The following is a 27,662-nucleotide window of genomic DNA, read 5'->3' as shown; positions in this document are numbered from 1 at the left end:
AAACTATGCAATAATAAATATGGGTTGTTTTAAAGTCTCTAAGTTTATGGTATTTGTTACAAAACAAGAAAATACAAATGTACTTTTCTTTCTAAGATAATTCAGTTTGGATCATGCCATTCCCCTGCTTTTAGAGTGTTAATATTGTCTTCCTGATACAAATCCAGCTTAAATAAGATTTAAAAAATCCTGGTCACCTCCCTAGCCTCACTGCCTGCCAGTCTGATACTGTCACTCCCTTCCGGTCAGACTAAAACTCTTGGAAGTTCTCTGATAACACTCTACTTTCTCCTGCTCCACATCTTCCTTGTAATTCACGTCTCAGTCTAAATGTCAATCTTTTGGCAAGCTAAGTGCCCTAAGCTTGGGTGAGGTCACAGTTATCCTGGTCCCCAGAGAATCTTGTTATTCTTCCTCTTGTAGCACTTAGCACACTAACATGTCTGTGTATCGTCTCCATGAGTACATGGCATGGTCCCTGAGGGCAGTGATTTTATCTTACTCAGTGTTATCTTCCCCAGGGTCTAAGCCAATGTTGAATAAATGAATGTATAAATGAGAAAGATGCTGTGCACTGCCCTTTCAGGAAAAGTCAAATCACCATCTGTTTGTTCCAGGGTGGAAAGACTGGGTTTTGAATAGCAGCTAACTACATCACTCTATCAGCTGAATTGCTCTGGGCAAAGTCTCTTAATGTCCTTAAGTTTCATTTTCACACTTTGAGAAATAAGGCTACTTACTAATACTGTTGACTGTATGAGATTGCTTTGAGCAGAAACTAGGAAAATGCATGTAGTTGCACAGTGCCAAATACATAGTTAACTGCACAAGAAATGTTAGCTGTTAGTTTTATTGTAATTTTAAATTAATAATTGCCATTTCACACGTGTCTAGATGTCGGATATTGAGAAGACCAAAGATGATTTTCATGTGCTCAGCAGGAATCTCTCTTGTCTTGTTTTCTCTCTTTTTTCCTATGGAAAAAGAAACTTAATGACTGTAAGGAAAAAGAAACTTAACAGCAATCAAATTGCTGTTTCCTGATTGCGGCTTTGGATTTCAGTTTCACTTTCCTTTCTTTCTGATGGGAAGCCACTGATCTCGGCAGAACTTTCTGTCTCCAAACTGTGGCTGTTTCACAAATCAGACAGAGCAGCTGAATACTCCACTTAAGTCCCATCCAAATCTTAAAAACTGGTAAGTGACTTCCTGCCATCCAGTGTTTCCTAGCTGCATGTGAAGAAACTTGCCTGGTTTTCTTTCTCTTAAAAAGAGTTGCAGTGTGCAAATCCTGCTAATGATCATACTTCTCTCTTTCATTGGTTTTGTTTTTTAATGAGGATTTCAATATTTCACAGGGAACTATGGAGAATAAATGAACTGTGGGTAATCTTATGCAGTTCTATCAGATTTTTGAAATGATTTCTTTCCTTAAGAACAAAAGCATTTTGGATAATGTTGAAATGATCTGAGTCTCTCTTACCTTCTTTTCTCTTTTCTTCCTTCTTTTCTGGAGGGAAACACTATCCAGAAAATGCTTATTTTATGCTTTTACTCTATGTATGTCTCTAAATATGAACTCTAGTGTTGCTATCTGTGTTAACTATTTATAAATGGTACTTCACCAAGAGTCTCACTCTCAACTTGCTTTTTTTCCAGTCAAGATTAATTCTTTGAGTTGTATTCACATTGATACAAATAAGCCTAGTTTAGCCATTTCAATGCTCTTTAGTATTTCATTGTATGATATACAAATTGTAATATGCCAAAATTTGTGTATCGAATCTTCTAATGTCACCATAAACAATGAGGTTATGAATATATTTGCTCCGAAATGATGCATGCCTACCAGGACAATGGAAATGTTCTTGAATCTCTATGTTCTAGTCAACTGTTAGTATCACTGGATTTTTGTTTGTTATGAAATGATACCCCAATATTGTTTCACATACAGTTCCTTGTCACTAGCATGGTTGAACATTTTTTCATATGTTTATAGCACATTTGAGTTACTTCATCTGTGAATTTCCTCAGCACATACTTTGACTACTTTTCTATTAGGTTGTTTGTGGTTTCCTTATTTTTTAATAGAAACTCTTTACGTATGTTGGATAATCTTTGTAGGATATATGGATTTTTAAACTGCATTTATTTGTATTTGTATGCATTTGTTGTATCTTCTATTGTAAGAAAAATTTAAGTTTTCTTAAATTTCTTAATGTAGTCAAATTTATCCTTCTTTCCTTTATAGTTTGTACTTTTAGTATCTTATTTTAGAAATCTTTCCCAATTCAAAGGTCATAATGATACTCTTCAGTATTTCCTTCTAATACTTTTCACATTTAGGGCTTCACATCAACTGGAATTTAGTTTTGAGGCTATTATGAGATTATGAAGATGTTATGATTTAATTAAATTTTTCTATAGCACTATTCACTTGTCCTCAAGACTGCGTAATCAGTTGTGTCACCAGGCTGTGCATTACAGCATCAGAACTTACTTATCTTACAAATGGAGGTTTGTACCTTTTGACCACCTTCAACCATTTACCACCCCCACCCCCTACTCTGGCAACAACCATCTGTTTTTTCTTTCTTTTTTTTTCCCTTCTGTAAAAATTTTATTTTTCTTTAAGATCCTCTAGGTATTCCTATTAACATACAAAACTATTTTCTAAATGGTATTACTGAAGTATTTTTGTGTTTTTTTGTTTTTTTTAACATTTTTTATTGATTTATAATCACTTAACAATGTTGTGTCAAATTCCAGTGTTCAGCACAATTTTTCAGTCATTCATGGACATATACACACTCATTGTCCCCTTTTTTTCTCTGTGAGTTATCATAACATTTTGTGTATATTTCCCTGTGTTATACAGTGTAATTTTGTTTATCTATTTTGAAATCCCAGTCTATCCCTTCCCACCCTCCACCCCCCTGGCAACCACAAGTCTGTATTCTCTGTCCATGAGTCTATTTCTGTCCTGTTTTTTATTTCTGTGAGTTTGGTTTTTCTAGATTCCACATATGAATGAGACCGTGTAGTATTTGTCTTTCTCTGTATGACTTATTTCACTTATCATAAAATCCTCAAAGTCCATTGATATTGTTGCAAATGGCAGAATTTCTTTTTATTTTTAATGACTAACATCCCTTTGTGTAAGTATATATCGATCTTTTTATCTATATATCTTTATGTCTCTCTTACATTGAAAAAAACCATCGATCTATTTGTGGACATAGATTGTTTCCACATCTTGGTTGTTGTGAATAGCACTTCAGTGAACATGGAAGTGTAAATATCTCTTTGGAAACCTTAATTTTTTAAGGATAAGTACCCAGAAGTGGGGTTGCTGTATTATATGTTAGTTTAATTTTCTGCAGAACTTCCATACTATTTCCAAAGTGAGTGGAACATTTTACCTTCCCTCCAACAGGGAACCAGTGTTCTGATTTCTCCACATCCTTGGAACACTTGTGCATTCTTGACTGCAAAGCATATTTCTGATAATGAGCTAATACTCAAAATATATAAGGAACTCCTACAACTCAACTGTGAAATACAAAAACAAAAACAAAAAACCCAAATAAATTTTATGTCCTTCCTTCCCCCCTCCTTCCTTTTACTTCCTCCCTCCTTCCTTTTTCTTCCTCCCTCCTTTCTTTCCTTTCCTTTCCTTTCTTTCTTTCTTCCTTCTTTCTTTCCTTTCCCTTCCTTCCTTCCTTCCTTCCTTCCTTCCTTCCTTCCTTCCTTTTTCTTTCTTTCTTTCTTTCTTTCTTTCTTTCTTTCTTTCTTTCTTTCTTTCTTTCTTTCTTTCTTTCTTTCTTTCTTTCTTTCCTTCTTTCTTTTCTTTCTTTCTTTTCTTTCTTTCTTTCTTTCTCTTTCTTCTCTCTCTTTCTTTCTTTCAACAGTCATCCTAACAGATGTGAGGCGATATCTTACTGTGGTTTGATTTACATTTCTCTGATGATTAGTGATGTTTACCATCTCTTTATATACCTGTGGGCCATCTGTATGTCTTTGGAGAAATGTCTATTCAAGTCCTTTGCTTGTTTTTTTTTTTTTTTACCAGGTTTCGTTCTGTTTGCTGTTGAGTTGTATGAGTTCTTTATATATTTTGGGTATTAAGCCCTTATGGGATACATGGTTTGCAAATATATTCTCCGATTCCTTAGGTTGACTTTTCACTCTACTGATTGTTTCCTTTGCTGTGCAGAAAGTTTTTACTTTGATCTAGTTCCTCTTGTCTATTTCTGGTTTTGTTACCTGTGCTTTGGTGTCATATCTATGAAACCATTGCTTAGAACAGTGTTATGAAGCTTTCTTCCTCTGTTTTCTTCTAGGATTTTTATAGTTTTAGGTCTTACATTTAAGCCGTTAATCAATTTTGAGCTATTTGTGTGTGGTCTAAGATAAGAATTCAATTTTATTCTTTTTCATCTGGCTGTCTAGTTTTCCTAACACCATTTGTTAAAGGGACTGTCCTTTCTCAATTTTGTATTCCTGGCACCCTTGTTAAAGATCAGTATTGAGTGTATATGCATGGGTTTCTTTGGGGATCTTTATTCTGTTTTGTTCATTTATATATTTGTCTTTATGCCAAGTATCATACCTTTCGAATTGCTATAGTTTTGTAATATGTTTAGAAATAAGAAATGTGAGGATTCTGGCTTTTATCTTCTTTCTCAAGTGTGTTTTGTCTATTTGAGATCCTTTGTGGTCTCATATGAATTTTAAGATTGTTTATTCTATGCTATTGGGATTTTGATAGAGTTCACATTGAAACTGTATATCACTTTTGGTAGTATGGATATTTTAACAATTTTAAGTCTTCCAGTCCATTAACATATGATGTCTTTCCTTTATCTTTGTTAGTTTCTTTCCACAGTGTTTTATAGTTTTCAGTACAAGTCTTTTTGCCTCCTTATTGTTTCTAAGTGTTTTATTAATTTTAGTGCTATTGTAAATGGGAATTGTTTTCCTAATTACATTTTCAGTCAGTATATTTTTAGTGTGCAGAAATGCAACTGATTTTTGTATGTTGATTTGTATCCTGCAACTTGATTGAACCTACTTATTAGTTCTAACAAGTTTGTGTGTGTGTGTGTGTGTGTAATCCTTAGGGCTTTTCACATTGAAGATCATGTCATCTGTGAATAGACATAATTTTATTTCTTCCTGTCTGATTTGGATAGTTTTTATTATTATTTTTCATGCCTAATTGCTCTGGTTAGGACTTGTAGTACTGTGTTGAATAGAAGTAGTATGAGTGAACAATCTTGCCTTATTCCAGATCTCAGAGGAAGAGAGGAAGAGTTATATGCTTTAATATATGAACTTACTATGTTGAACTAATTTCCTTCTGTTCTTTGTTGAGAATTTTTATGGTAAAATGGTGTTGAATTTTGTCACATGCTTTCTCTGCATCTATTGAGATAATGAGGTGATATTTATCCTTCATTCTGTTATTGCTGTATTACATTTATTGATTTTTGTATGTTGAACCATCTTTGCATCCCAGGGATAAATCCCACTTGGTCACAGTGTATTATCCTTTTAATGTGATCTGAATTTGGTTTGATGGTATTTTGTTGAGGATTTTTGCCTTTATAATCATCAAGGAAATTGGTCTATCTTTTTCTTTTTTTTCTTATAGTATCTTTGTCTGTCTTTGGTATAAGGGAAATATGGGCTTCATAAAGTAAGTTTGGAAGTGTTCCCACCTCTATTTCAAGTTTTTGGAAGATTTAAACAATTGGGATTGATTCTTCTTTAAATATTTGATAGAATTTACCAGTGAAGCTATCTGATTCTGGGCTTTTGTTTATTGGGAGGTTTTGATGGCTGATTTAATCCCTTTATTGGTTATTAATTTGTTTTAGATTTTCTCTGTCTTCATGATTCAGTTTTGGTAGGTTCTATGTTTTGAGGAATGTATTCATTTCTTCTAGGTTGTCCAATTTGTTGATGTATAATTATTCATGATAGTCTCAATCCTTTTTATTTCTGTGGCATAAGTTGTAATATCTCTTCTTTCATTTCTGATTTTGTTCCTTTTAGTCTTTTGTCTAGCTAGACATTTGTCATTTTGTTAATTAAAAAGACCCTCAGTTTTATTTGTTTTTGTCTATCCTTTATTTCATTTATTTCTTTTCTAATCTTTTTAAATTTTCTGCCTCCCACTAACTTTGTATGTTTCCCCCCCCTTCTTTGGCTGCTTGAGCTTTAAAGCTAGATTATTTACTTAAGGTGTTCTTTTTAATGTAGTCACTTATCATGATAAAATTCCCTCTTGTTACTGCTTTTGCTGCATCCTATTATTTTTGGTATGTTGTGTTCTAAATTTTCATTTGTTTCAAAATATTATCTAATTTCCTTTTTTGATTATTTCTTTGCCCTATTAGTTATTCAAGAGTGTTTTGGTTAATTCTCATGTTTTCTGGATTTCCTTCTGCTGTTGATTTCTAGTTTCATATCATTGTGTTTAGAAAAGATACTTAGTATGATTTGAATCTTCTTAAATTTGTTAATATTTGTTTTGTGACCTGACTTGTGGTCTGTCATAGAGAATGTTCCCTGTGTGCTTGAGAAAAATGTATCTTCTGTTGTTGTTGGATGGACTCTTATGTATATCTCTGTCAGGTTCATTTGATCTGTAATGTTGCTGAAGTACTCTGTTTCCTTGTTATTCTTTAGATATGCTATACATTTTTTTTCCTGAGCCATAAAATTCATTGTTTCCACCTCTGTGGAGATCAAATTAATTGTCAGGAAGTTATCCATGTACTGTCATGTGAAAATCTCTCTACTGAGAGAAGCATAAGTTTTTCTTTCCCTTGAATCTGTTAATATGGTAGATTACATTTATACAGGCATACCTTGGATATATTGCAGGTTTTGTTCCAGAGCAATACAATAAAGTGAATCTCACAATAAAGTGAATCACATGGATTTTTTTGGTTTCTCAGTGCATATCAAAGTTGCTATCCATGTTTTGAAAGTACTGACTCTCCTAATGAAAGTTTAAATCTATTATTATTGTGTTGCTGTCAATGTTTCATTTATTCAGCTGCTCTGATTTTGAATACATATATATTTTTAATTGTTATATTCTTGGTGAGTTGATCCTTTTATTGTTAATATAATGTCTTTCTTTGACTCTTGGGACAGATTTTGATTTAAAGTCTATTTTGCCTGATATAAATATCAGGCTGCCTTTTATTTTACATTTGAGTGGAATTATTTTTTACTATCTTTCTACTTTCATTCTATCTATGTCCTTAAATCTAAAATGAGTCTCCTGTAGACAGTATATAGTTGATCTTTTTATCCATTTAGCCTCTCAGTGTTTTAATTGGGAAGTTTAGTCCATTTACATTTAAAGTAATTGTTGACAGGGTAAGATTGACTACCACCATTTGTTAATTTTTTTCTGTCTGTCTTTTAGCTCTTTTGTCCCTCAATTAATATCTTTCAGTTTCCTTTTGTGATTTTTTAGCTTTTTTTGTAGTCACATGCTTTCATTCCTTTTTATTTTTATTTTTTTGGTGTACCTTCTACAGATATTTTCTTTGTGGTTACCTTACACATTTTATAATTATAATGATCTATTTTAACATCAATCACATACAAAAACTCTATACTTTTACTTTCTTGACTTACAGTATTTCTGTCATAACTTTATATATTGTGTATCCACTAATATTTTTGCATAGTTATTTTTATACTTTTGCTTGTTTTAACTTCTGTACCTGAATTAGAAGTGACTTATACATCACCACTACAATATTAAAATATTATGTATTTGTTTATATATATTTACTTTTACCAGAGATCTTCATGCTTTTCTTAGCTTTCCTGTTTCTCATTAGTATCATTTCATTCAACTTGAAGAACTCTCATTATAATTTATTTTGCCAGGTCTAGAAGTGATAAACTTTTTCAGCTTTTGTTTATCTGGGAAAGTCTTTATCCCTCCTTCATTTTTGAAGGAATATCTTGCCAGAAATAGTATTCTTCATTGGCATTATTTTCTTTTAACATGTTGAGTATGTTATTCCACTCCCTTCTGACCTGCAAGGTTTCTGCTAGGAAATCCATTAGTTGTCCTAGGGAGATTCCCTGTATGTGATGAATTACTTCTTTATTGCTGCTTTCAAAATTCTCTTTTTGTTTTTAACTTTTGATAATTAAATACTATTACATCTTTGTGTGGATTTTTTAAATCCTATATGGAGACTCTTGGCCTTTTTGAATCTGGGTATCTGTTTCCTTCCCCATATTTGGGAAGTTTTAAGCCAACTATTTCTCTAAATAAGCTTTTTGTAACCCCGTTTCACTGCTCCTGGGCCCCTCATAATGCATATATTGATTTATGTTATGATGTTTCTTAACCCCCTCAGGCTTTCTTTCCTCCTTTTCATTATTTGTTTTTCTTTTTGTTCCTCTGACTGGATAATTTCAAGTGAACTGTCTTCAATTCACTTATTCTTCTGCTTAATCAAGTCTGCTGTTGAAACATAGTAAATTTACTGTTCAGTTATTATATTCTTTAGCTCTAAAATTTATATTTTAAAAAAGAATAATTTCTGTTTGTGGAAATTTTCATTTTGTTCATGCACAATTTTCCTGAGATCATTAAGCATCTTTATTATTGCCACATTTATATATGTGTATATATGTGTGTATATATATATGTATATATGTGTGTGTATATATATATATATATAGCATTGTAATCCAAGCAACATGTTTTAATTGGGCCAGAGATAAAAATAACTCCCTGGAACTAGAAGAAGAAATCCGTGCTTTAAACTGTGATGTGATACTACTCTCTCAAATGATTATTTTTTCTCCCCCTAGATACAGAACAATGGCAGTGACAACCAAACTGACATGGAAGGAGGAAAGGAGTCTGCAAAAGCTACTTGGAAATATTTCCTTGAGACTTCTTTATAAGTCTAGTGTCCATGGAAATAACATTCAAAATATGAATAATAAGTGCATTGGTCAAGGACCCACTATAACAATGATTTATCTTCCTGAATATACTTTTGGGATCTTTATTCTTGGGCATTATCCTGAAATGGGTAAAAACTTTAAAGAGCCAAATAATTCCTTCTTTTTTTCATTTCGAAAGAATGAAACAATGAAAATGACAACTGCATTTTTAAACTCAACATTAAAAATTACTAGTGAAGAACTGAGATTTGATTTTGCTGAATTTTGGAGTTTGCATATATTATCAAGAAATAAAAATATTTGTATACCTAAGTTTTTAGAGGAAGAATTAGGACTTCCATCTGACCTTTCCTGCAGATATTCGGAATGTGAAGTTTTTCGAGTTGAAGGTATGTTAAATGAGATAATCCTACATTCTGGTTCTAGTCTTTGTGTTTGGGAAAATGAGACAAACAATTGAGGTTCATGCCACCAAATTTCTCTTTCATAAACTCCAGAGTGAAACCTGGGAGGCATAGAGGTTATGAGGTTATTACCCAGAAAGAATAGGCAGCTTTGATCAAAGTAAGTTGAGAAGTGTAAGTGAAGTGACGGAAAGAGAGAGACAGAGAGAGAGAGACAGAGAGAGAGGCCTCACTATCAGAGCAGACCTACTTTGACACGTGACACGTCTTTCGTCAGCCCTAGGACCTTTGGGCACAGTTATGTGAGCGTTTCCAGAGTGAGTTACAGTGCAAAGAAGATATGTCTCACGCCCCTTCATCTCATTATGCTGCCAACTCTAACTCTTACTGAGTAGCTCAGCTGGGTTATGCAAGCAGACTCAATGCCCTGTTTAGAAGGTAGACTTGGCCACGCTTCACCAGGCAAGTTTAAAAATTATGATGCTATGTTTGTTTCCTTTAGGAATTAAGGATGATGCAGGCTACATAAGCAGGATAACAGAAGCCACACAGTAAGTTAGTTTCTTGGACTATTTGCTACTCATTTCATTTAGACTAACCATATAAATGGCACTGACAAATATTAAGATTAAAAAATCATACCACTTGGAATGTCAAAAATCAGTTATAATGTTCTTAAAATAATGTGTTCACGACAAGTTAGAATAACAACAAAAACAAAACCACTACCAACTGAAATTTTTAAGATCCACCTAATGACGATTTGACTTTGGCCCTGTTAGATTCAAAGTTTTCCAGACAGAGTTGAGAAGACCATTTCAGATAATTTCTCTGAATCTTTTTCTTGAGAAGAAAGTTTTGGGGGAACTTCAGAAAATTTTAAAAACAAAGTCACTTTTCCCCAAGTTTACAGATAAATACTTGCATTACATATATTTTATTTTTATTTCTCCTTAATATATTATTTCTGAAAATTCATCTTCATTATTATTGTTACTTCTCATTAGATTTATATGGTCTAAGGCTAATAGTTTAACAATGATTTGGTTGCTGGCTAATGTTAAATTAGTCTCATATAGATAAGTGCATTTTCTCAAGCACAAAATGTATAACTTTAGACCCTTTCAAGTCATATGATAGAAGACATTACTATCAAATGATAAGTAAGTAATTAAACTATACTTTTTAGAGGAAAGACAAGAGGCTCCAGGTGAATCGAATGGTATTGTTCCTTACGGATGTCTGGCTGTTGTATTTTAACTACTGTATTTTAACAGGCACAGAAATAGTCTCCTAGAAGACCTCAGAGACTACAAGCCCTATGCAGACTTGGTATCAGAAATCCGTATTCTTTTGTTGGGTCCAGTTGGGTCTGGAAAATCTAGTTTTTTCAATTCAGTGAAGTCTATTTTCCAAGGCCGTTTGAGTCGCCAAGCCATCGTGGGTTCTGACATCACTAGCATTACTGAACAGGTAAGTTATTTCAGGATTTCCTGAGGATTTTGTTTTCTGGATTACAAAATTATTAGGTTTGCTCATTTCTTTGCTATTTTCTCAATAAATTAACTGCCACCTAATCTATGAACAATTAAGTGCCAAAATAAATGTAAAACAGGAATAAAAATTGAATCAGAATTGTCTTCATTAAGTTATATTATACAGAGAGGATTTCAGTTTTTATGGATGCAAAAAACAGTTATAAGAAGAATGTTGTTTGGTATTTGTAAAAAAAATACATTTTTAAAAACTTTGTGGAAATCTTTGTCTATTTTATTTGATATATATTTTTACTCATGTCCCACATGGTTTTGCCTGGATTGATATTCTTTACTCTTTTTTGTAATAAAATAATGAGAATTATGTATTGCAATACTTTTACATCATACAAACCATTTTATTAGAAATGACCATGAAAAGTGAAACAGCAATTCACTTTGGTGGGTTAACCTTCAAAGTGTAAGTGAATCCATTAATGCTCCTATAAAGAGTATCTTATTTGTAAACAAATATATTTAAGGAAATAAGTACTAATACCATTTTTAAAACTGTTACTCTAAAGATCTACAAATTACAGTGCAATATTTATCTAGAAATTTTCTTCCATTCTCCGCCTGTCAATGTTATTACACAAAGCAAAAAAAGGGGATGAATAGAAAATTTCATAATCAAGCTATGTTTTTCTATGATTGCCCCAATCTAATACTGTCATCTTCTGGTTGGGAATATTCTGTATATTATCAATGCAAAATTTAGCATAAGACAGTAATGGCTCATTTTAGTTTTGTGTTCACATTCAATAACTGAAAGTATTTTCTAGGACTTTCAAGAGTCACATCTTATTTCTTGATGTTGGCTGGAGTTTTCCACTTCAGTGACTTTATTATGATATATCAGCCTAGCCTTAGGAGCCAAGGCAAGATACTACAGCAATTCACTATGTTAAGAATTGATTGAAATGTTTATCTTTGCTAAATATTGTGTTGCAACAAACAAACCAATAAACAAATAAGTACTATTCAGTGTGAAAGACGCTATACCAGAAGTACTGATCAGGACAGGTTTTTCTCTGCCTTTGTTTCATGTTGAAAATGCCAAAGGCATTGTTTTAAGAGAAGATGTAGATCTTGAACTCCAAATGGAATGTAAATACTATACACACTGAAGGAAAACAAGACAGAATATTTGTTTAAGGAAATGGAATACCTTATTGCTCAGAGACCCCTCTCTTTGAGGAAATGAAGTTGTAAAGGAAACAGGTTAATGATTAATGGAACTATGAATGTGCCTATTGATCTTAAAATTTTATTATTTTATATTTTATTATTATATACTTAAGTATATAACTCTAATATTTCAGGTAATTCATTCTATATTGAGGTAGCAGTAAACCTCATTCACTTAAATCAAAACCTCCAGTAGGATTGCTCCAAGACATTTTATGGAGTGATGGGAGCTTTTGACTCCATGACAAATTACAATAGGTTATTTTAAATGGATCCTCCACTTCCTGGTTTGGAGTGGGAAAATTGTGATGAAAGTATTGTCTAGTGTTTCTGAGAAACTGATTTTTTTTTTGTGAGTTTCCTAAATCTTCCATAGTTGTACCTGTGTTGGAAGTGTAGTTGACCAATGAATACATGTTTTCCAAAGCTGTCCTGAAAAATGTTCTTGGGATCAGATTGAGTGTGTCTAGAAAAAAAAGATTTGTTAAAGTAGTGCACCTTAAGTGAGATTTGTGGACCCTGAGAATCCCTGAGACTCTTCTAGGGGATCTGTGAGTTTAGAACTATTTTTATAATAATACTAAGATGCTTTTTTGCCCTTCCTCGTGTGTTAACATTTGGACTGGTCAGACAAACATACTTTTATCTGTTGACACCTTAGCGTGAATCAGGCAGTGACACCAAATACTACTATATTCACTGTAATGTTCCTTGCCAATGAGCTCGCAGTGAAAACAAAACAAAAAAATGCCATTTTCACTTCAGAATGTCCTTGATGAATTCAGAACAATTATTGGTTTTATTTAGACTGAACTTTTGAATACATGCGATTTTGAAGTTTTGTGCGATGAAATGAGAAGTGCACATAAAGTGCTCCTCCTGCAGGTCCAAATATGGTTGTCCAGCAAAGCCTCCAGTGTGGTTGAGTCATGAGCTGAACTTTACTCACATCAAATCATTTTTAATTGAGAAGACAATGGACAGACTTAGTTTTTCATTCTTGGCTATTTGGTAGACCTTTTTTTTTGGAAAATGCACAAAGTGAGCTTATTACTCCAAGGGAAATAATCAACAATGCTTGTTGCCAATGACAACACTGATTTTTTGAGAAAAAATGAGAACTTTGGGAAACTTGTTGCCATCACTTTGAGCTTGATAACATTCCAGTACCTAAAGACTTATCTGATGTGATGAATGCTGATCTTAACAAATATGTTTTAATGTTGTATAATGAAATGTGCCAGTATCTGAAAGATCTAGATAAGCCAGTGAACCAATATTTTCAAATGACTATTGCATCAGGTTACAAAACCATGGATGGATAAAAGATATCTTCAAATTGTAAGATAGATCAATGAGTTTAATGCAACAGAGTATGAAAATGTCACAGATTTCACATTGCCACTAGCTTTTGAGAAATTATCACTTGTTCAGCTTTGATGTATTATTAATGATGAAAGTCCACAATCCTGTGAAAGCTGTTATGTTAAATACTCCTTCCTATTCCACTGTATGTATATGTGTGAGGCCAGATTTTCTTCATACTTTAACCAAAACATCACAACCGACTGAGTGCAGAGGCAAATATAAGAATCCAGCTGTTTTCTATTAATTTAGACATTAAAGAGAATTACAAAAAGTAAATCAATCCCACCCTTTCCTATAGTTGTTTTGGAAAATCTTTTTTTCATCAAGTTGTTAGTTAGGTTAACATGTAACAGATTCATGATTGTATTTTTAAATGATTTAAGGAATATTCAAACTTTTTGCTTTACTTTCTACTATGTTAGATATCTGTGGACATAACCCACATAAATAAAATATCTTTGGAATCCTCAATAATTTTTAAGAGTGTAAGTTGACCCTGAGACCAAAATGTTTGAGGACCACAGTTTTAAAATATTAACCAGTCTCTGTTTTTCCTATCATCATGTCTTAAAGGCTCCTTGAAGAGTGAATTTTTAAACTTGATGTGTTTTGTTTCACAGTACAGGATATATTCTATTAAATATGGAATAGATGGTGAATCTCTGCCATTTAAGTTGTGTGACTCCATGGGGCTGGGCGAGAAAGAGGGAGTAGGATTGTGTGTGGATGACATACCGCACATCTTAAAAGGCTGCGTGCCCGACAGATATCAGGTAAGAATTCTCCAATCTTTAAAATATTTCAAATCATTTTCACTAATGCCTTTTGTTGAATCTTGACCCCTTGAGGCATTTTTCACTGTGGAAGAGTGGCTTCAACACCAGCCAACATTTTTACTTTAGATGAATACATATTCGTGTAAGGAAAGTATATACATTAAGAAATGTAGCCTAAAGGTAGGATTCTACTCATGTAGATTCCAGGAAAATGTCAAGAGGAGTTATTTATATCACTCTTTGCAATGATGTAAAAATCTTAGGAAAGTAGTAGTTTAATCTCTTGCCCTTTTTTGATCCCTTAGACAAACCATTGAAACAACCACTTTTTGTGGAAGTGTGAGGTTATACTGAAAGTGCGTAGGCTTCACTGCTTAAATACTGACTACTTAAATACCCAGATTCAAAGTTGGCTCTGCCACTAATTAGATGTGTATCCATAAGCAAGTTACATCTTGCCTCTGTAAATCTTAGTTTTTTCATGTGTGAAATGTAGCTAATAATAATGCTCATCTCATAGGATGGCTAAGAAGATTAAACAAGATAGTATACTTGAAGCTCTCAAAAACTTAGCCATCATTATCAACCTTCTCTTAGGTAGTGAGTATGATAAAATCAGCCTCAATTTTTAAAGAGTGTCTTCCTTTGCCTCTCAATTGTGCTTGATTAGAAACCTTAACTATGCACTCATTTATTTAAAACCTAATTTGAGCCAGATACTATTCTAGTTACTGGAAACATACAGTTGAATAAACATAATCTTTATTCTCAAGGAGCTCACAATCTAAAAAAAAGACATAGATACAGGGAGGAGGAGCTGGGCAGAAAAATAAGAAAAATCATGAACATATGATCATATTCATTTTTCACAGCAGAAAGTCAATCAGTTCAGTCCAACACTGAAACATACAGTTAAAAAATATAATGAATCCATCCTTGTATTATGTTTTGTAATTATTTTACTAATCCTGGAAAGATTACTGTCTTGAGTAAGGAGATGTTAACTTGAAATTTAGTATTCCTTCTGTTTCATTTTAGTTTTTTTCTTCTGTAAAATTAAATTATAGTATTTTAGTTAAAATAATACTTTCGATATGTTTTTCTCTCTCCTTTTATCTCTATCCATTAGTCCATCTAAGTATACAAAATGCTTGGGGAGGAGTCTTAAATGGTATGTGACAAACAGTAATAGTAGTTTGTACTAGAGACTGGGATTGGAAATTAGCTTTTTTACAAAAATCATTGTTTATACTTTTCTGAAATATTTTCATTATGAATAATGTAAATTATGGATAGTTGTCATTTTTGCTAAAGCAATGAAGTGGGGGTTTTCTAAAAAGATACAATGGCATTATGCTGACAGTGGAGAGGAAGTATGAAAGAGAGATACTGCTAACTAACCTGAGGAAGGAGTATCTGAGAGAAGTGAAAGTTTTGGCTTGGAGGTTAGTGGTGGTCATGTTTGAATCATGAATTGTATCTGAAAGAATTCAGTAGACTCTCTAAATGTTACCTTTTGTTTCTGTAACAGTTTAGTCCTCATAAACCAATTACACCCAAGCATCCTGCATTCATCACCTCTCCATCACTAAAAGACGGAATTCACTGTGTGGCTTATGTCTTTGACATCAACTCTATGGACAATCTCTCCTTTGAAATGCGGGCAAAGCTCATACAAGTTCAGAAAGAAGTATTGAACCACGGTAAGTCTCACTGTACTTATCAAAAAAAATTCATTTTGAGAGGATAATATATTTCCAGGACATTGTAGAAAGAGTACAGGTCTCATGTCCTTTTCATCCAGTTCCTGAGCCCTGGGTTGGTTGCTGGCAGCGGCAGTCGGAGATCATCTACAGGCTTTACGCAAAGAAAGGCTCTAGAGCTTAGTCTTTGGTCATTGAAGACTAGAGTAGCCATAGATTTTCATCATGTGTGATTTTTCTGTGGCTTGATAGGGAGTCACCGCCTCATATTATGTGACTAGACCAGAAAAATTAAAACCAGGAGACTAATACTCTTATAAGGTGGGTCTTGCTCTGTCATTTTGTCACATGTGTAGATTCATGTAACAACCACTAGAAGCAAGACACAGAACTACTCCATCATCACAAAAGTTTTTCTCATGGTACCTGCTAATCCTTCACAATGCTTAATTTTTGCCAGCAACTAATCTCTTCTGCATCTCCATAACTTTGTTATTTTGAGAATGTTACACAAATGGAGTCAAACAGTATGTCTGATTTGAGACTGGCTTTTTTTCCTTCAGTCTAATATCCTTCGAGTTCCATCAAAGTTGTTATGGGTATCAGTTGTCCACTCCTTCTTTTTTTTTTTTAACATTTTTTATTGATCTATAATCATTTTACAATGTGTGTCAAATTCCAGTGTAGAGCACAATTTTTCAGTTATACATGAACATATATATATTCATTGTCACATTCCTTTCTCTGTGAGCTACCATAAGATCTTGTATATATTTCCCTGTGCTATACAGTATAATCTTGTTTATCTGTTCTACAATTTTGAAATCCCAGTCTATCTCTTCCCACCCCCCACCCTCTTGGCAACCACAAGTTTATATTCTATGTCTGTGAGTCTATTTCTGTCCTGTATTTATGCTTTGTTTGTTTGTTTGTTTTAGATTCCACATATGAGCGATCTCTTATGGTATTTTTCTTCCTCTTTCTGGCTTACTTCACTTAGAATGACATTCTCCAGGAGCATCCATGTTGCTGCAAATGGCGTTATGTTGTCAGTTTTTATGGCTGAGTAGTATTCCATTGTATAAATATACCACTTCTTCTTTATCCAGTCATCTGTTGATGGACATTTAGGCTGTTTCCATGTCTTGGCTATTGTAAATAATGCTGCTATGAACATTGGGGTGCAAGTATCATCCTGAAGTAGGGTTCCTTCTGGATATAGGCCCAGGAGTGGGATTCCTGGGTCATACAGTAAGTCTATTCCTAGTCTTTTGAGGAATCTCCATACTGTTTTCTGCAGTGGCTGCACCAAACTGCATTCCCACCAGCAGTGAAGGAGGGTTCCCTTTTCTGCACAGCCTCACCAGCGTTTGTCATTTGTGGATTTTTGAACGATGGCCATTCTGACCGGTGTGGGGTGATACCTCATTGTAGTTTTGATTTGCATTTCTCTGATAATTAGTGATATTGAGCATTTTTTCATATGCCTATTGATCATTTGTATGTCTTCCTTGGAGAATTGCTTGTTTAGGTCTTCTGCCCATTTTTGGCTTGGGTTGCTTATTTTTTCCTTATTGAGACGTATGAGCTGCTTGTATATTCTGGAGATCAAGCCTTTGTTGGTTTCATTTGCAAAAATTTTTTCCCATTCCGTAGGTTGTCTTTTTGTTTTACTTCTGGTTTCCTTTGCTGTGCAGAAGCTTGTAAATTTCATTAGGTCCCATTTGTTTATTCTTGGTTTTATTTCTTCTAGGAGAAAATTTTTGAGGTGTATGTCAGATAATGTTTTGCCTATATTTTCCTCTAGGAGGTTTATGTTAAGTTATCAAAGACTTATGTTTAAGTCTTTGATCCATTTTGAGTTGATTTTTGTATATGGTGTAAGGGAGTGTTCTAGCTTCATTGTTTTACATGCTGCTGTCCAGTTTTCCCAACAGCATTTGCTGAAGAGACTGTATATTCCATTGTATATTCTTGCCTCCTTTGTCGAAGATGAGTTGACCAAAAGTTTGTGGGTTCATTTCTGTTCTCTCTATTCTGTTCCATTGGTCTGTATGTCTGTTTTGGTACCAATACCATGCTGTCTTGATGACTGTAGCTTTATAGTATTGCCTGAAGTCTGGGAGAGTGATTTCTCCAGCCTCTTTCTTTCTCTTCAGTAATGCTTTGGCAATTCTAGGTCTTTGATAGTTCCATATAAATTTTATTATGGTTTGTTCTAGTTCTGTGAAATATGTCCTGGGTAATTGGATAGGGATTGCATTAAATCTGTAGATTGCCTTGGGCAGTGTGAACATTTTAACAATATTGATTCTTCCAATCCAAGAGCATGGGATATCTTTCCATCTTTTAAAGTTTTCTTTAATTTCCTTCATCAATGGTTTATAGTTTTCTGTGTATAATTCTTTCGCCTCCTTGGTTAGATTTATTCCCAGATATTTTATTACTTTGGGTGCTATTTTAAAGGGGATTGTTTCTTTACTTTCTTTTTCTGTTGATTCATCGTTAGTGTAAAGAAATGCCACTGATTTTTGAACATTAATTTTGTAACCTGTTACCTTGCTGAATTCTTCAATCAGCTCTAGTAGTTTTTGTGTGGACCTTTTAGGGTCTTCTATATATATAGTAACATGTCGTCTGCATATATGACACTTTTACCTCTTCTTTTCCAATTTGGATCCCTTTTATTTCTCTCTCTTGCCTGATTGCTGTGGCTAGGACTTCCAAGACGATGTTAAATAGGAGTGGTGATAGTCGGCATCCTTGTCTTGTCCCAGATTTTAGAGGGAAGCTTTTGAGTTTTTCACCGTTGAGAACTATGCTGGCTGTAGGTTTGTCATATATAGCTTTTATTATGTTGAGATACGTTCCCTCTGTACCCACTTTGGTGAGAGTTTTTATCATAAATGGGTGTTGAATTTTATCAAATGCTTTTTCTGCATCGATTGAGATGATCATGTGGTTTTTGTCCTTTCTCTTGTTGATGTGATGTATTACATTGATTGATTTGTGTATGTTGAACCACCCTTGTGTCCCTGGGATGAACCCCACTTGGTCATGATGTATAATCTTTTTTTATATGTTGTTGGATTCTATTTGCTGATATTTTGGTGAGGATTTTGGCGTCTATGTTCATCAGTGATATTGGCCTATAATCTCTTTTTTGGTAGTGCCTTTGCCTGGTTTTGGTATTGTCCACTCCTTATTGTCGAGTAAAAAATACCCAGTGATATCCATGGTATAGATACTCTATAGTTTTCTTGAGTCATTCTTTATCAAAGGACTTTTTGATTACTTCTTGTTTTTGGGTACTGCAAATAAAGTTCATTTAAATATTAATGAATAGGTTTCTATGTGGACATAAATTTTTATTCTTCTGGGATAATTCCCCAAGAGTGTGATTGCTGGCTCCTATGCTAGATGTGTTTAATTTTTTAAGAATCACCAAACCATTCTTCAACATTACTACACATTTAATATTTTTACCAGCAATATATGAGAGTACCAGTTTCTCTGCATTCTTGCTACTGTTTGGCATTATTGATATTTTTTAAAAATTTAACTTTTCTAATAGTTATATAGTGATAGCTAATCATGGCCTTTATTTGCTTTACCCTGATGACTAAATACACTGAACATCTTTTAATGTACTTATTTGTTTGTGTATGTCTTCTTCAGTGAAATATCTCTTCTGTCATTGGCCTGTTTTCTATTTTGACTCTTTGGCTTTTTGCTGCTGAGTTTTAAGAGATCTACACATTCTAGATAGGAGTCAATTTTCAGATACATGATTTGCAAATAGTTTCTCCGACTGCTCAGTTGTCTTCTCATTATCTTAACAAAACCTTTCACAGAAAAAAATTTTTTAAATTTTGGTGAGCTCCAGTTTGTCAATTTTTTCTTTTATGAGTCATGTTTTTCATTTTGTGTCTAAAACTCTTCACCAAGCTTTAGGTCCCCAGATTTTTTTCTGTGTTTTCTTCAAAAAGTTTTATAGTCTTACGTTTTATATTTAAATATATGACTCATTTTGAATCACTTTTGATATGAGACGTGAGTTATAGGTCAATGTTCATTTATTTTATTTTATTTTAGCCTGTGAATATCCAATTGCTCCAGCACCATTTGCTGAAAAGATCATCATTTGTCCATTGAATTTCTCTTGCACTGCTGTCAGTTAAAGAGGAAGGAACTTGTTTTGTAAAATGAGTTGGGGAATGTTCCTTCTGCTTTCATTTCTGGAAGAAATGATGTAAAATTGGTATTAATTTCTCTTTGAATATCTGGTAGAATTTTCCAATAAAACCATCTGGGCCTGCAGATTTCTTTTTCAGGAGTTTTTAAAACCACAAATTCAATCTGAAAATTGTTACAGAGCTATTAAAATGACACATCACTTTCATGACATAAAATAACTGATTTATCTACTTGATTTAGGTGTCGCACAGGTAGCCTTGCTTACTAAAGTGAAAAACAGCAATGAAGTTCTTGAAAACAACTTCTCAAAGATGAGTAAATCTATGATTTCTCAAAGCCAGGTAAAGAATACTTTTTGCAACTAGACAATATTGAAATAGTGTGTGTGTGCGTGTGCTCGTGCACTCATATGTGTGTGTGTGTGTGTGTGTGTGTGTGTGTGTGTGCTCACACTGTATACTCACAGGTAAATGAAGACATGGATCAACTGCCTGGTTGATTCAAGTTTATACCCCACTTTAAAATAAGAATCATGTGAATTATAATTATACTCAGAAAATAATTTATTAAGCTATTACTTTTTCTGTTTCTTGAATTATATTTCAATTCAGCCAAATTTTAGATATAAGGCTTATGCTTATTAAATTCATTTTTTCCACAGATAATAATTGCCAGCGAGCTGCTAGGCATTCCTGTTTCTAAAATCTTCGTGGTTGAAAATTATGCTTCAGAGCAGGAGATGGACCCCGTAAAGGACATTCTGATCCTGTCTGCGCTGAAGCAGATGTTGAGAGCTGCAGATGACTTCTTAGAGGATCTGCCTCTTGAATAAACAGGTGCTCTGGCCCCTTTCTGCTCCTCTCCAAAAGCACTGGTGCTTTTTGACAAACTCTAAACTATATCTCAGTTGGAGGGCTGGCGTCCATCTGCCTGTTCCAGTTCTGTCAGCCATGTTTCTATATGTGCTTTGTTTTTACCCTTTTTATGTTTTGTTTTCAGATGCAGTTGTGGGAATGGTCCAGCTCTGCAAGCAGTATCAGTTGCCTTGATTCAGACACTTGGCCCAAACTGGGGTTGCTGACAATCTTCTTGAGACTCTGCTTTCATTCACAGTTTCGCCTCTGTCCCCGACAATATCTTCCTGATGGTTCCTTCTAAAATCAGTCATACCTCAGGTGCAGAGGCCAACCCTGAGCAGTGGTGGACCCTACTGCAAACCACTCTCTGTATTTCTTCACTATTTACAGTTTAATCCCTATGACACCTTTCTAAATCTCCTCAGCAAAATCAGCTATTCCCTTACAATGAAAAATCTATGTGAGCACTAATCACATTGACTATAAAACGATTAACGTAGATATCTGTTGCTCTAAATAAATTGTGTTTTTGAGAAGCAGGATTTGGATTTGGCTTATCTTTGTATTCACAGAAATTAGCACCGTGCCTGTCAGGGAGTAAGCACACCTGTTATTAAGCATCCCTCCCAACCTTCCCAGAGCAATAACATGTATTTAAAGTTTTCTCCTTATAGGAGAGAAGACTTGGACAGAATGAAATGCTGGAGAGAAATAAAGGAGGGAGAATGTTTCACTTATCTCTGGATGAAAATATGAATTGAAGTTAATTGAAAAGAACAAGTATTTCTCAAGGACTTACATCTTGTTTCTCCAAAAAAAAAATAGTTTTTCCTTTAATGAACTCAGGCCTGATTTTCATTAATTGAATTCCAAACCATCCTAGCCATGTTTCCAAAGTAGAATGATCAAATAAGATTACTAGTGCAAGTCAAAGAAAATGGAATATTATTCAGCCCTAAAAGGAAGGAAATCCTGTCATTTTAGACAAAAATGGATGGACTAGGACATTATGCTAAGTGGAATGGGTCAAACAGGAAAGACTAATACTGTATGATATCATTTATACGTGGGATCTAAAAAAGCCAAACTCATAGAAACAGATAGTGGAATGGTGGTTGCCAGGGGCTGAGGGGTGGGGAAAATACAGGGGATGCTGGCTAAAGAGTACAAATTTCCAGTTGTAAGATGAATGAGCTCTGGGGATCTAATGTACAGCATGGTGACTATAGTTAACAGTCCAGTATTGTATACTTGAAAATTGCTAAGAGAGTAGCTCTGAAATGTTCTCACCTCACATACAAAAAAAGGTAATGGCTTGAGGGGATGGAAGTGTTAACTTACTTTATTATGGTAATCAGTTTACAACATATATGTGTATTAAGTCATCATGTTGAATACCTTAAAATTACATAATGTTATATATTAATTATATCTTAATAAAGCTTGACAAAAAGTAAAAACAAAAGTGACTCTTTCTGAGAGAAATTTGTAGCATTGTCCAAATTCACCCAGAATCCACCTTAATAAAATACCAAAGAGGAGTGGTTACGGAGGGTGATGTGTAAGCCCTTGTCTTCTCTAGAAAACTAATTTTAAAGATTATCATGTTGCTTCTTCATTAAAAAAGCAGGCTCATAACTAATTTGATAAAATCGACTGGGGGACTCAAGTAAGTCCCAGGTACTTCAGAGACCAGCAGATAAGTAAGCATCTTGTAGGGACAAAACCCCATCGGATGCTAAAGTAGCCACTTGATAGCAAGGCTGATCAAAGTCTTCAGGTATTCCCCAAACTGTGGGAATCTGGAGGTCCCTAAATTCCATCCCTAATGTGATGAGTCTTTGGGCCAGTTTATGGAGGACAGTAGGTTAAGTACATCTGATTTTTGCTGTCAATCTAAACAAGCAGGAATCTTGCCTACAAGTTGCAAACCCTTGCACAGTTTTTTTCTGATGTTGGAGAAGATGTAGTCCACTGGGGTCAGCAGGAGAGAGAGTTAGGATTATAGCCAAAATCCAGCTGCGTGTCACGTCCCTTACACAGGTAGATGCAAGCTGTTCCAGGCTCCAGGACAGGAATGTCAGTGTAAGCAAAACTGCAAGGGCAGATTGCAGGAGTTGGAGAGGGGGTGGGGAAGAAGACTAACAAGCTGTGCTCAGCAGTGGGGGGTAAATCATTGTAACGTTTAATAGGTTTTTGAACAATTGATTTCTTTGGCATATTTCATCACAGTGCATGTCTGACATTAATAAAAAAATGCAAGGAAATATATTTAAGCTTTTGACTTCATTTGTCTCCCATTTGATGAGGTGCTGTGGAAGTAATTCATAAGTGAATGGACTACTACAATTTAAATAAGTGCACTAAAACAAATACATTCGTGGCATTCTGAGTGTGTCAGACCCTGTTCTGCCTGGTTGGAAATTGGTGGTTCTGTTCTCAGTGTAGACTTAGAGAGGGGAGATTGTCAAGTCCCTAAGACTGAAGAGTCCAGGGAGGAAAAAAAAGTGATTCATCTACATGATAGGACGTCAGAGATTTCAAATGGGCACCACGTGTAGCTAAATAACCTCTTAAAATAGCAACTTTTGTAATTTTTTTCTTTACTTCCTTGTATATGGTTCTTTCTCCATTTCCCAGAGTTACTCACTGAGTAACTCCTGAGTCCTCCTGAAAATTAAGATTTTTTAATCTGGAGAGTGAAAAAAAAAATCCTAAAACCATGTTCAGATATTTTAACATCCATAGTGGACCCTTGGGAGTCCAGGCCATGAAAGAATCTGAACACAGAATTTAGGAAATCGTTATGGATTAAAAAAGTAATAGAGGAACCCAGTTCTGTAGAAACTACAAGGTGGTCACCCATCCAGAGGAAAGAGGGAAGAGAAACTGGCCATAACTCTGGGGGAAGTATGAAAGAGGGACAGAATTGGAGGGACCAAGAGGAAGGGTGTGGTCAGCAAAGGGGAGCTTCTCAGTACCACGTGAGGGTCAAGGACACTGACTGGAAGCAACATGTCCGAAGTCTTCATTCCCATCTGACAAAGCCCTATACTTCACATGATAAAGAAGAAATGTTATCTGTCAGTCTTATCAATGTGGCCTGTGGGCCTTTCAAGAATAATGGCATGACTGTCATCTACAGATTATATAACAGAAGGACACACCTCTGTCCTGAAATTTAGCTGAGGCTGTCTGAACAGTCGGAGTGCATCCCCTTTATAAAGGCTTGAGACACTTGGAATGCTCCCAACATATATAGTGGATCCTTGACACTAAAAGGTCCAGTGGAGATGTGCAAGAGGGAACCCCAACACAGGATTTTAGATAGGGCTTATCACACCTCTGATCTCCTAGAGAGCATCTATGTTTTCCAAAGACTTTGGGATAGAAAAACTGGGAATATCAATTTCTTGAAGGAGCTGGTCCATTCAAATGACATGATTTAAGAGCTACCTAAGTCTTGGGTTATTTGTATGTATGTTGGAGGGGAGGTGGGGAGCAGGTTTGAAACTACATCTTGATAAATGCTGATTGCACAGTATCTCTTAAAAGAATTTGAGGTAAGTCCAGACTACTAAATGATCTCTCTTCCCATCTGCATGTCTTGTTTCTTTATTATTAAGGAGCTAAGCCTTATTTATTTCCATTCTATTGACGATACAGAGACTGTGTCAAATATTACCCTAAGATTCCCACTTTCTAATTGAACTGACAGCTGTTTCTCAGGTGATGTTAGACCCTCTGGCTCCAGTCTGAGTTCTTGAAGCTGTCTTCAAAATGGAAAAAGACCTCTTGCTCTTTTGAGCCTTCCAGGGAGCAGTGGAACCTGATTGTAGAAAGTGGGGATTGATCCCATGACCTTGTGTATGCTAAGCACGGGCTCTACCTCTAAGACATACCATCCCCATCAACAAACCCTTTTGTATTACTCAATGTTCTCTGCCTGAGGCTGCTCCTCCCATCACAGCTTTTCAGAAACCTTACTATGTTTCCTTGCTGGAATCAGCTTTAGTCTTATGTCACCAGCAGCACATAAAGCAGTGGACTCCAATACATTAAGACCCTCAGTTGATTGGCCCATTTGGCAAGAGACCCTCTTCACTGAGCATGAAAATAGGGAAATGGAAAACACTCATCCTTGAAGGTCCATTCACGGTGGCCAGGGCAGGACACCTCCCTCCCAGTTGCTAGCACGGACCACAGCGCATCGCTCAGCTCTGTGGAGACAGCTTCTCTGCAGCTTCACTCTCTTTTTCACAGTCGAGTCACATTCTCATGTCTAGCACTGCCCAGGATTTCCCTAGCTGGAGGTAGTCACCACTACCCAAATGCCCTCTCCCCACAGTGAGACAAGACCATCCCTCAAGCTCCCAGCTCCTCAGGAAGAGAATGAGTCTTTCTTGATGTATAAGTGGAAGAGGCTTTGAAGGAAAGAGCTCCACCATTGGATGCAGCTGATCACTTTCTCCTTTACATGGCTCCTGGGATAACTTACTCTTCTAGATTTTCTTTACTTTTCTTTACTTTTCTTGGATAGACCCTTCTAATCATTATGAGCTGTAGATGGTGGGGAGAGGGGCAGGTCTTGGTCCATAGGGCTGCCCTTATTCATTTAAACTCACTCTTAGCTTTAAATTTATCTATACGCTGATGATTCTCAAATTCAAAGTCTAACCTTGACCACTTTCCTGGTCTCTGATCTCATGCACCCAACTCCCTATATTACGTATGCAATTCTAGGTTTCAGTGGAAGACAGACTACCTAGTTTCCCCTCAAGAAGTCTTCTAGTATATTCATCTCAATCAATGCTTCCACCATCTACTCAGTGCTCAAGCCAAAATCCTTGGGATCAGACTAAATTCTTCTTTTTCCTTCATTCCTACTCCCTACTCCCCGTGTCCAGTCCAACAACAAGTTCTCTTGTTTTTTTTTTTTTTAATCCTTAAAGGCATCCAGATTCCGACCACTTTACATTGCTTCCCCCACTGCCACTAGTCTACGTGACCTTGATCTTTCACCTGATATTGCAATAGCCTCCTAGGTGCCCTACGCTCGTTCTCTTACCAGAGTGATCACTGACTTCCTTCTCTTCCATATCTACCTGACTCCAGCCATACTGGCCTTACTGCCACCCAAGTTTGTCTGTGCTTGCCCTTCTCTGCCCACAGTGCCCTTCCTCTAGACATGTCCATGGTACTGTGGCCCCTTCATTCAGGTCTTTTTTTTTCAAGGTCATCTCCTCAGACCTTCCCTGATCACGTGGTGTAAAGGGCAGACACCTTCTCACATCATTCCTTTTCCTCTTGTTCTCATTTGTTCTCCTCACAGTGCTTTTCTCTGGATGACGCTTGTGTTGATTGTCTGCCTTCCAGGGAAGAATGTAGCTTTATGGGGGCAGGAACTTCATCTGTCTTGCCTGCTGCATCCTTAGGCTTCAGAACAGTGGGGGCACATGGTCGGTGTCTGGTAAATATTTTCTGGAGGAAAGAATGAAGGAAAGACTCTTAGTTCAGAACGCAAATAGGAAGCTTACCTTGCACAGCTAGAGACATTAGAGTAAGCAGACAATGAATGACTTTTGAAAAGAGCATCAATTCAGCGGAAGATCAGTGATCTCTTAGATGTTATTTTTTTACTTTTATTTTCATATCAATGAAATGCATTATCTAAGTATATTTATGTATGTCATTGCCCTTAAACTGTGGCCAGGCAGTTTAATAGTACTACAAACTTTCTTACAAAACAGGGAAAACCAAGGTAATATACTGTTTGGAAATTTTGGACTTTTAAAAATAACTATAATGAGGTATAACCGAGATCATTAAATTACTGAAAGTATATAATTGGACCAGTTTGGGTAAATATATGTACTTATGAAGCCATTATCATGCTATTTTCACTTAGATTATAGCTCAAATCTTGGCTTTAAATTCAGTAGCAGAATGAAGTTTAGCAAATTATTTAATTCCAGTATTTTGTTTATTGATCTGAAAACTGGAGGAAATATTAATATCTTTCTCATAAGGTTATTGAAATGAATAAATGAGATACATGGAAACAGCTTGGCAAATAATAAGCATATAATAAGTTCTGGCACTTTTTTAACTAAGTAAATAATACCTAAAACTGCTTAAAATATTTTTATTCAATATTGCTTTTGTTTTTTAATAGTGTCAAAAACTTGAATTTCTTTCTGATCCAGGAAGCTAATTTAAATTTGTCAGAACCAAGAATAGGGGATTTGTGAGGATAATTGGGAACTGGAATGATATAAAAGCACTCAAATTTAAAATGCCCACACTCCCCCCTGAAAAAATGAAAGCAAGCAAGCAAGCAAGCAAGCAAGAAAGAAAGAAAGGAAGGTAGAAAGGAAGAAAGGAAGAAAAGAAAGGAAGAAAGAAGGGAAGAAAGAAAGAAGGAAAGAAAGAAAGAAAGAAAGAAAGAAAGAAAGAAAGAAAGAAAGAAAGAAAGAAAGAAAGAAAAAACAAAAAGAAAGAAAGAAAAAAAAGAAGAAAAAGAATCATGTTGGCCCTCTAAGTCTGCAGGTTGTGTTCAGTCTGTAGGTCACGTTTGTGCCCCTCGCTCCCAGCAACATAAAGTCAGAGAAGTGTGTTTTAGTGTGAAATTGATGTGATTTAGTAAACGTTTTACAAATCAAGTTGATGCTGG

The 27,662-nt window shown here is 35.1% G+C and overlaps 1 protein-coding gene across 2 annotated transcripts; it reads left to right on the top strand.

The window, feature by feature from the left end:
- The first annotated feature begins 1,079 nt into the window (after nt 1-1,079).
- On the top strand, nt 1,080-23,073 carry IFI44L (interferon induced protein 44 like). Of its 2 annotated transcripts, none has more exons than XM_031683528.2 (9): nt 1,080-1,197; nt 8,863-9,350; nt 9,868-9,916; nt 10,643-10,838; nt 14,077-14,229; nt 15,764-15,935; nt 20,373-20,473; nt 20,794-20,968; nt 21,664-23,073. In XM_031683528.2, exons 2-8 carry the CDS (start codon nt 8,873-8,875, stop codon nt 20,962-20,964), a joined length of 1,320 nt encoding a protein of 439 aa, XP_031539388.1. In that variant the 5' UTR covers nt 1,080-1,197; nt 8,863-8,872; the 3' UTR covers nt 20,965-20,968; nt 21,664-23,073. The 2 variants fall into 2 exon arrangements, with proteins under 2 accessions (XP_031539388.1, XP_006206042.2); XM_006205980.4 differs by lacking the exon at nt 21,664-23,073 and adding an exon at nt 21,132-21,645.
- The last annotated feature ends 4,589 nt before the right edge of the window (nt 23,074-27,662 follow it).

Source organism: Vicugna pacos, chromosome 13 (assembly GCF_048564905.1).
Source record: "Vicugna pacos chromosome 13, VicPac4, whole genome shotgun sequence".
Taxonomy (NCBI): domain Eukaryota; kingdom Metazoa; phylum Chordata; class Mammalia; order Artiodactyla; family Camelidae; genus Vicugna; species Vicugna pacos.
Note: the sequence above shows the minus strand (reverse complement) of the source record. Positions and strands in the feature narration are given on the sequence as shown.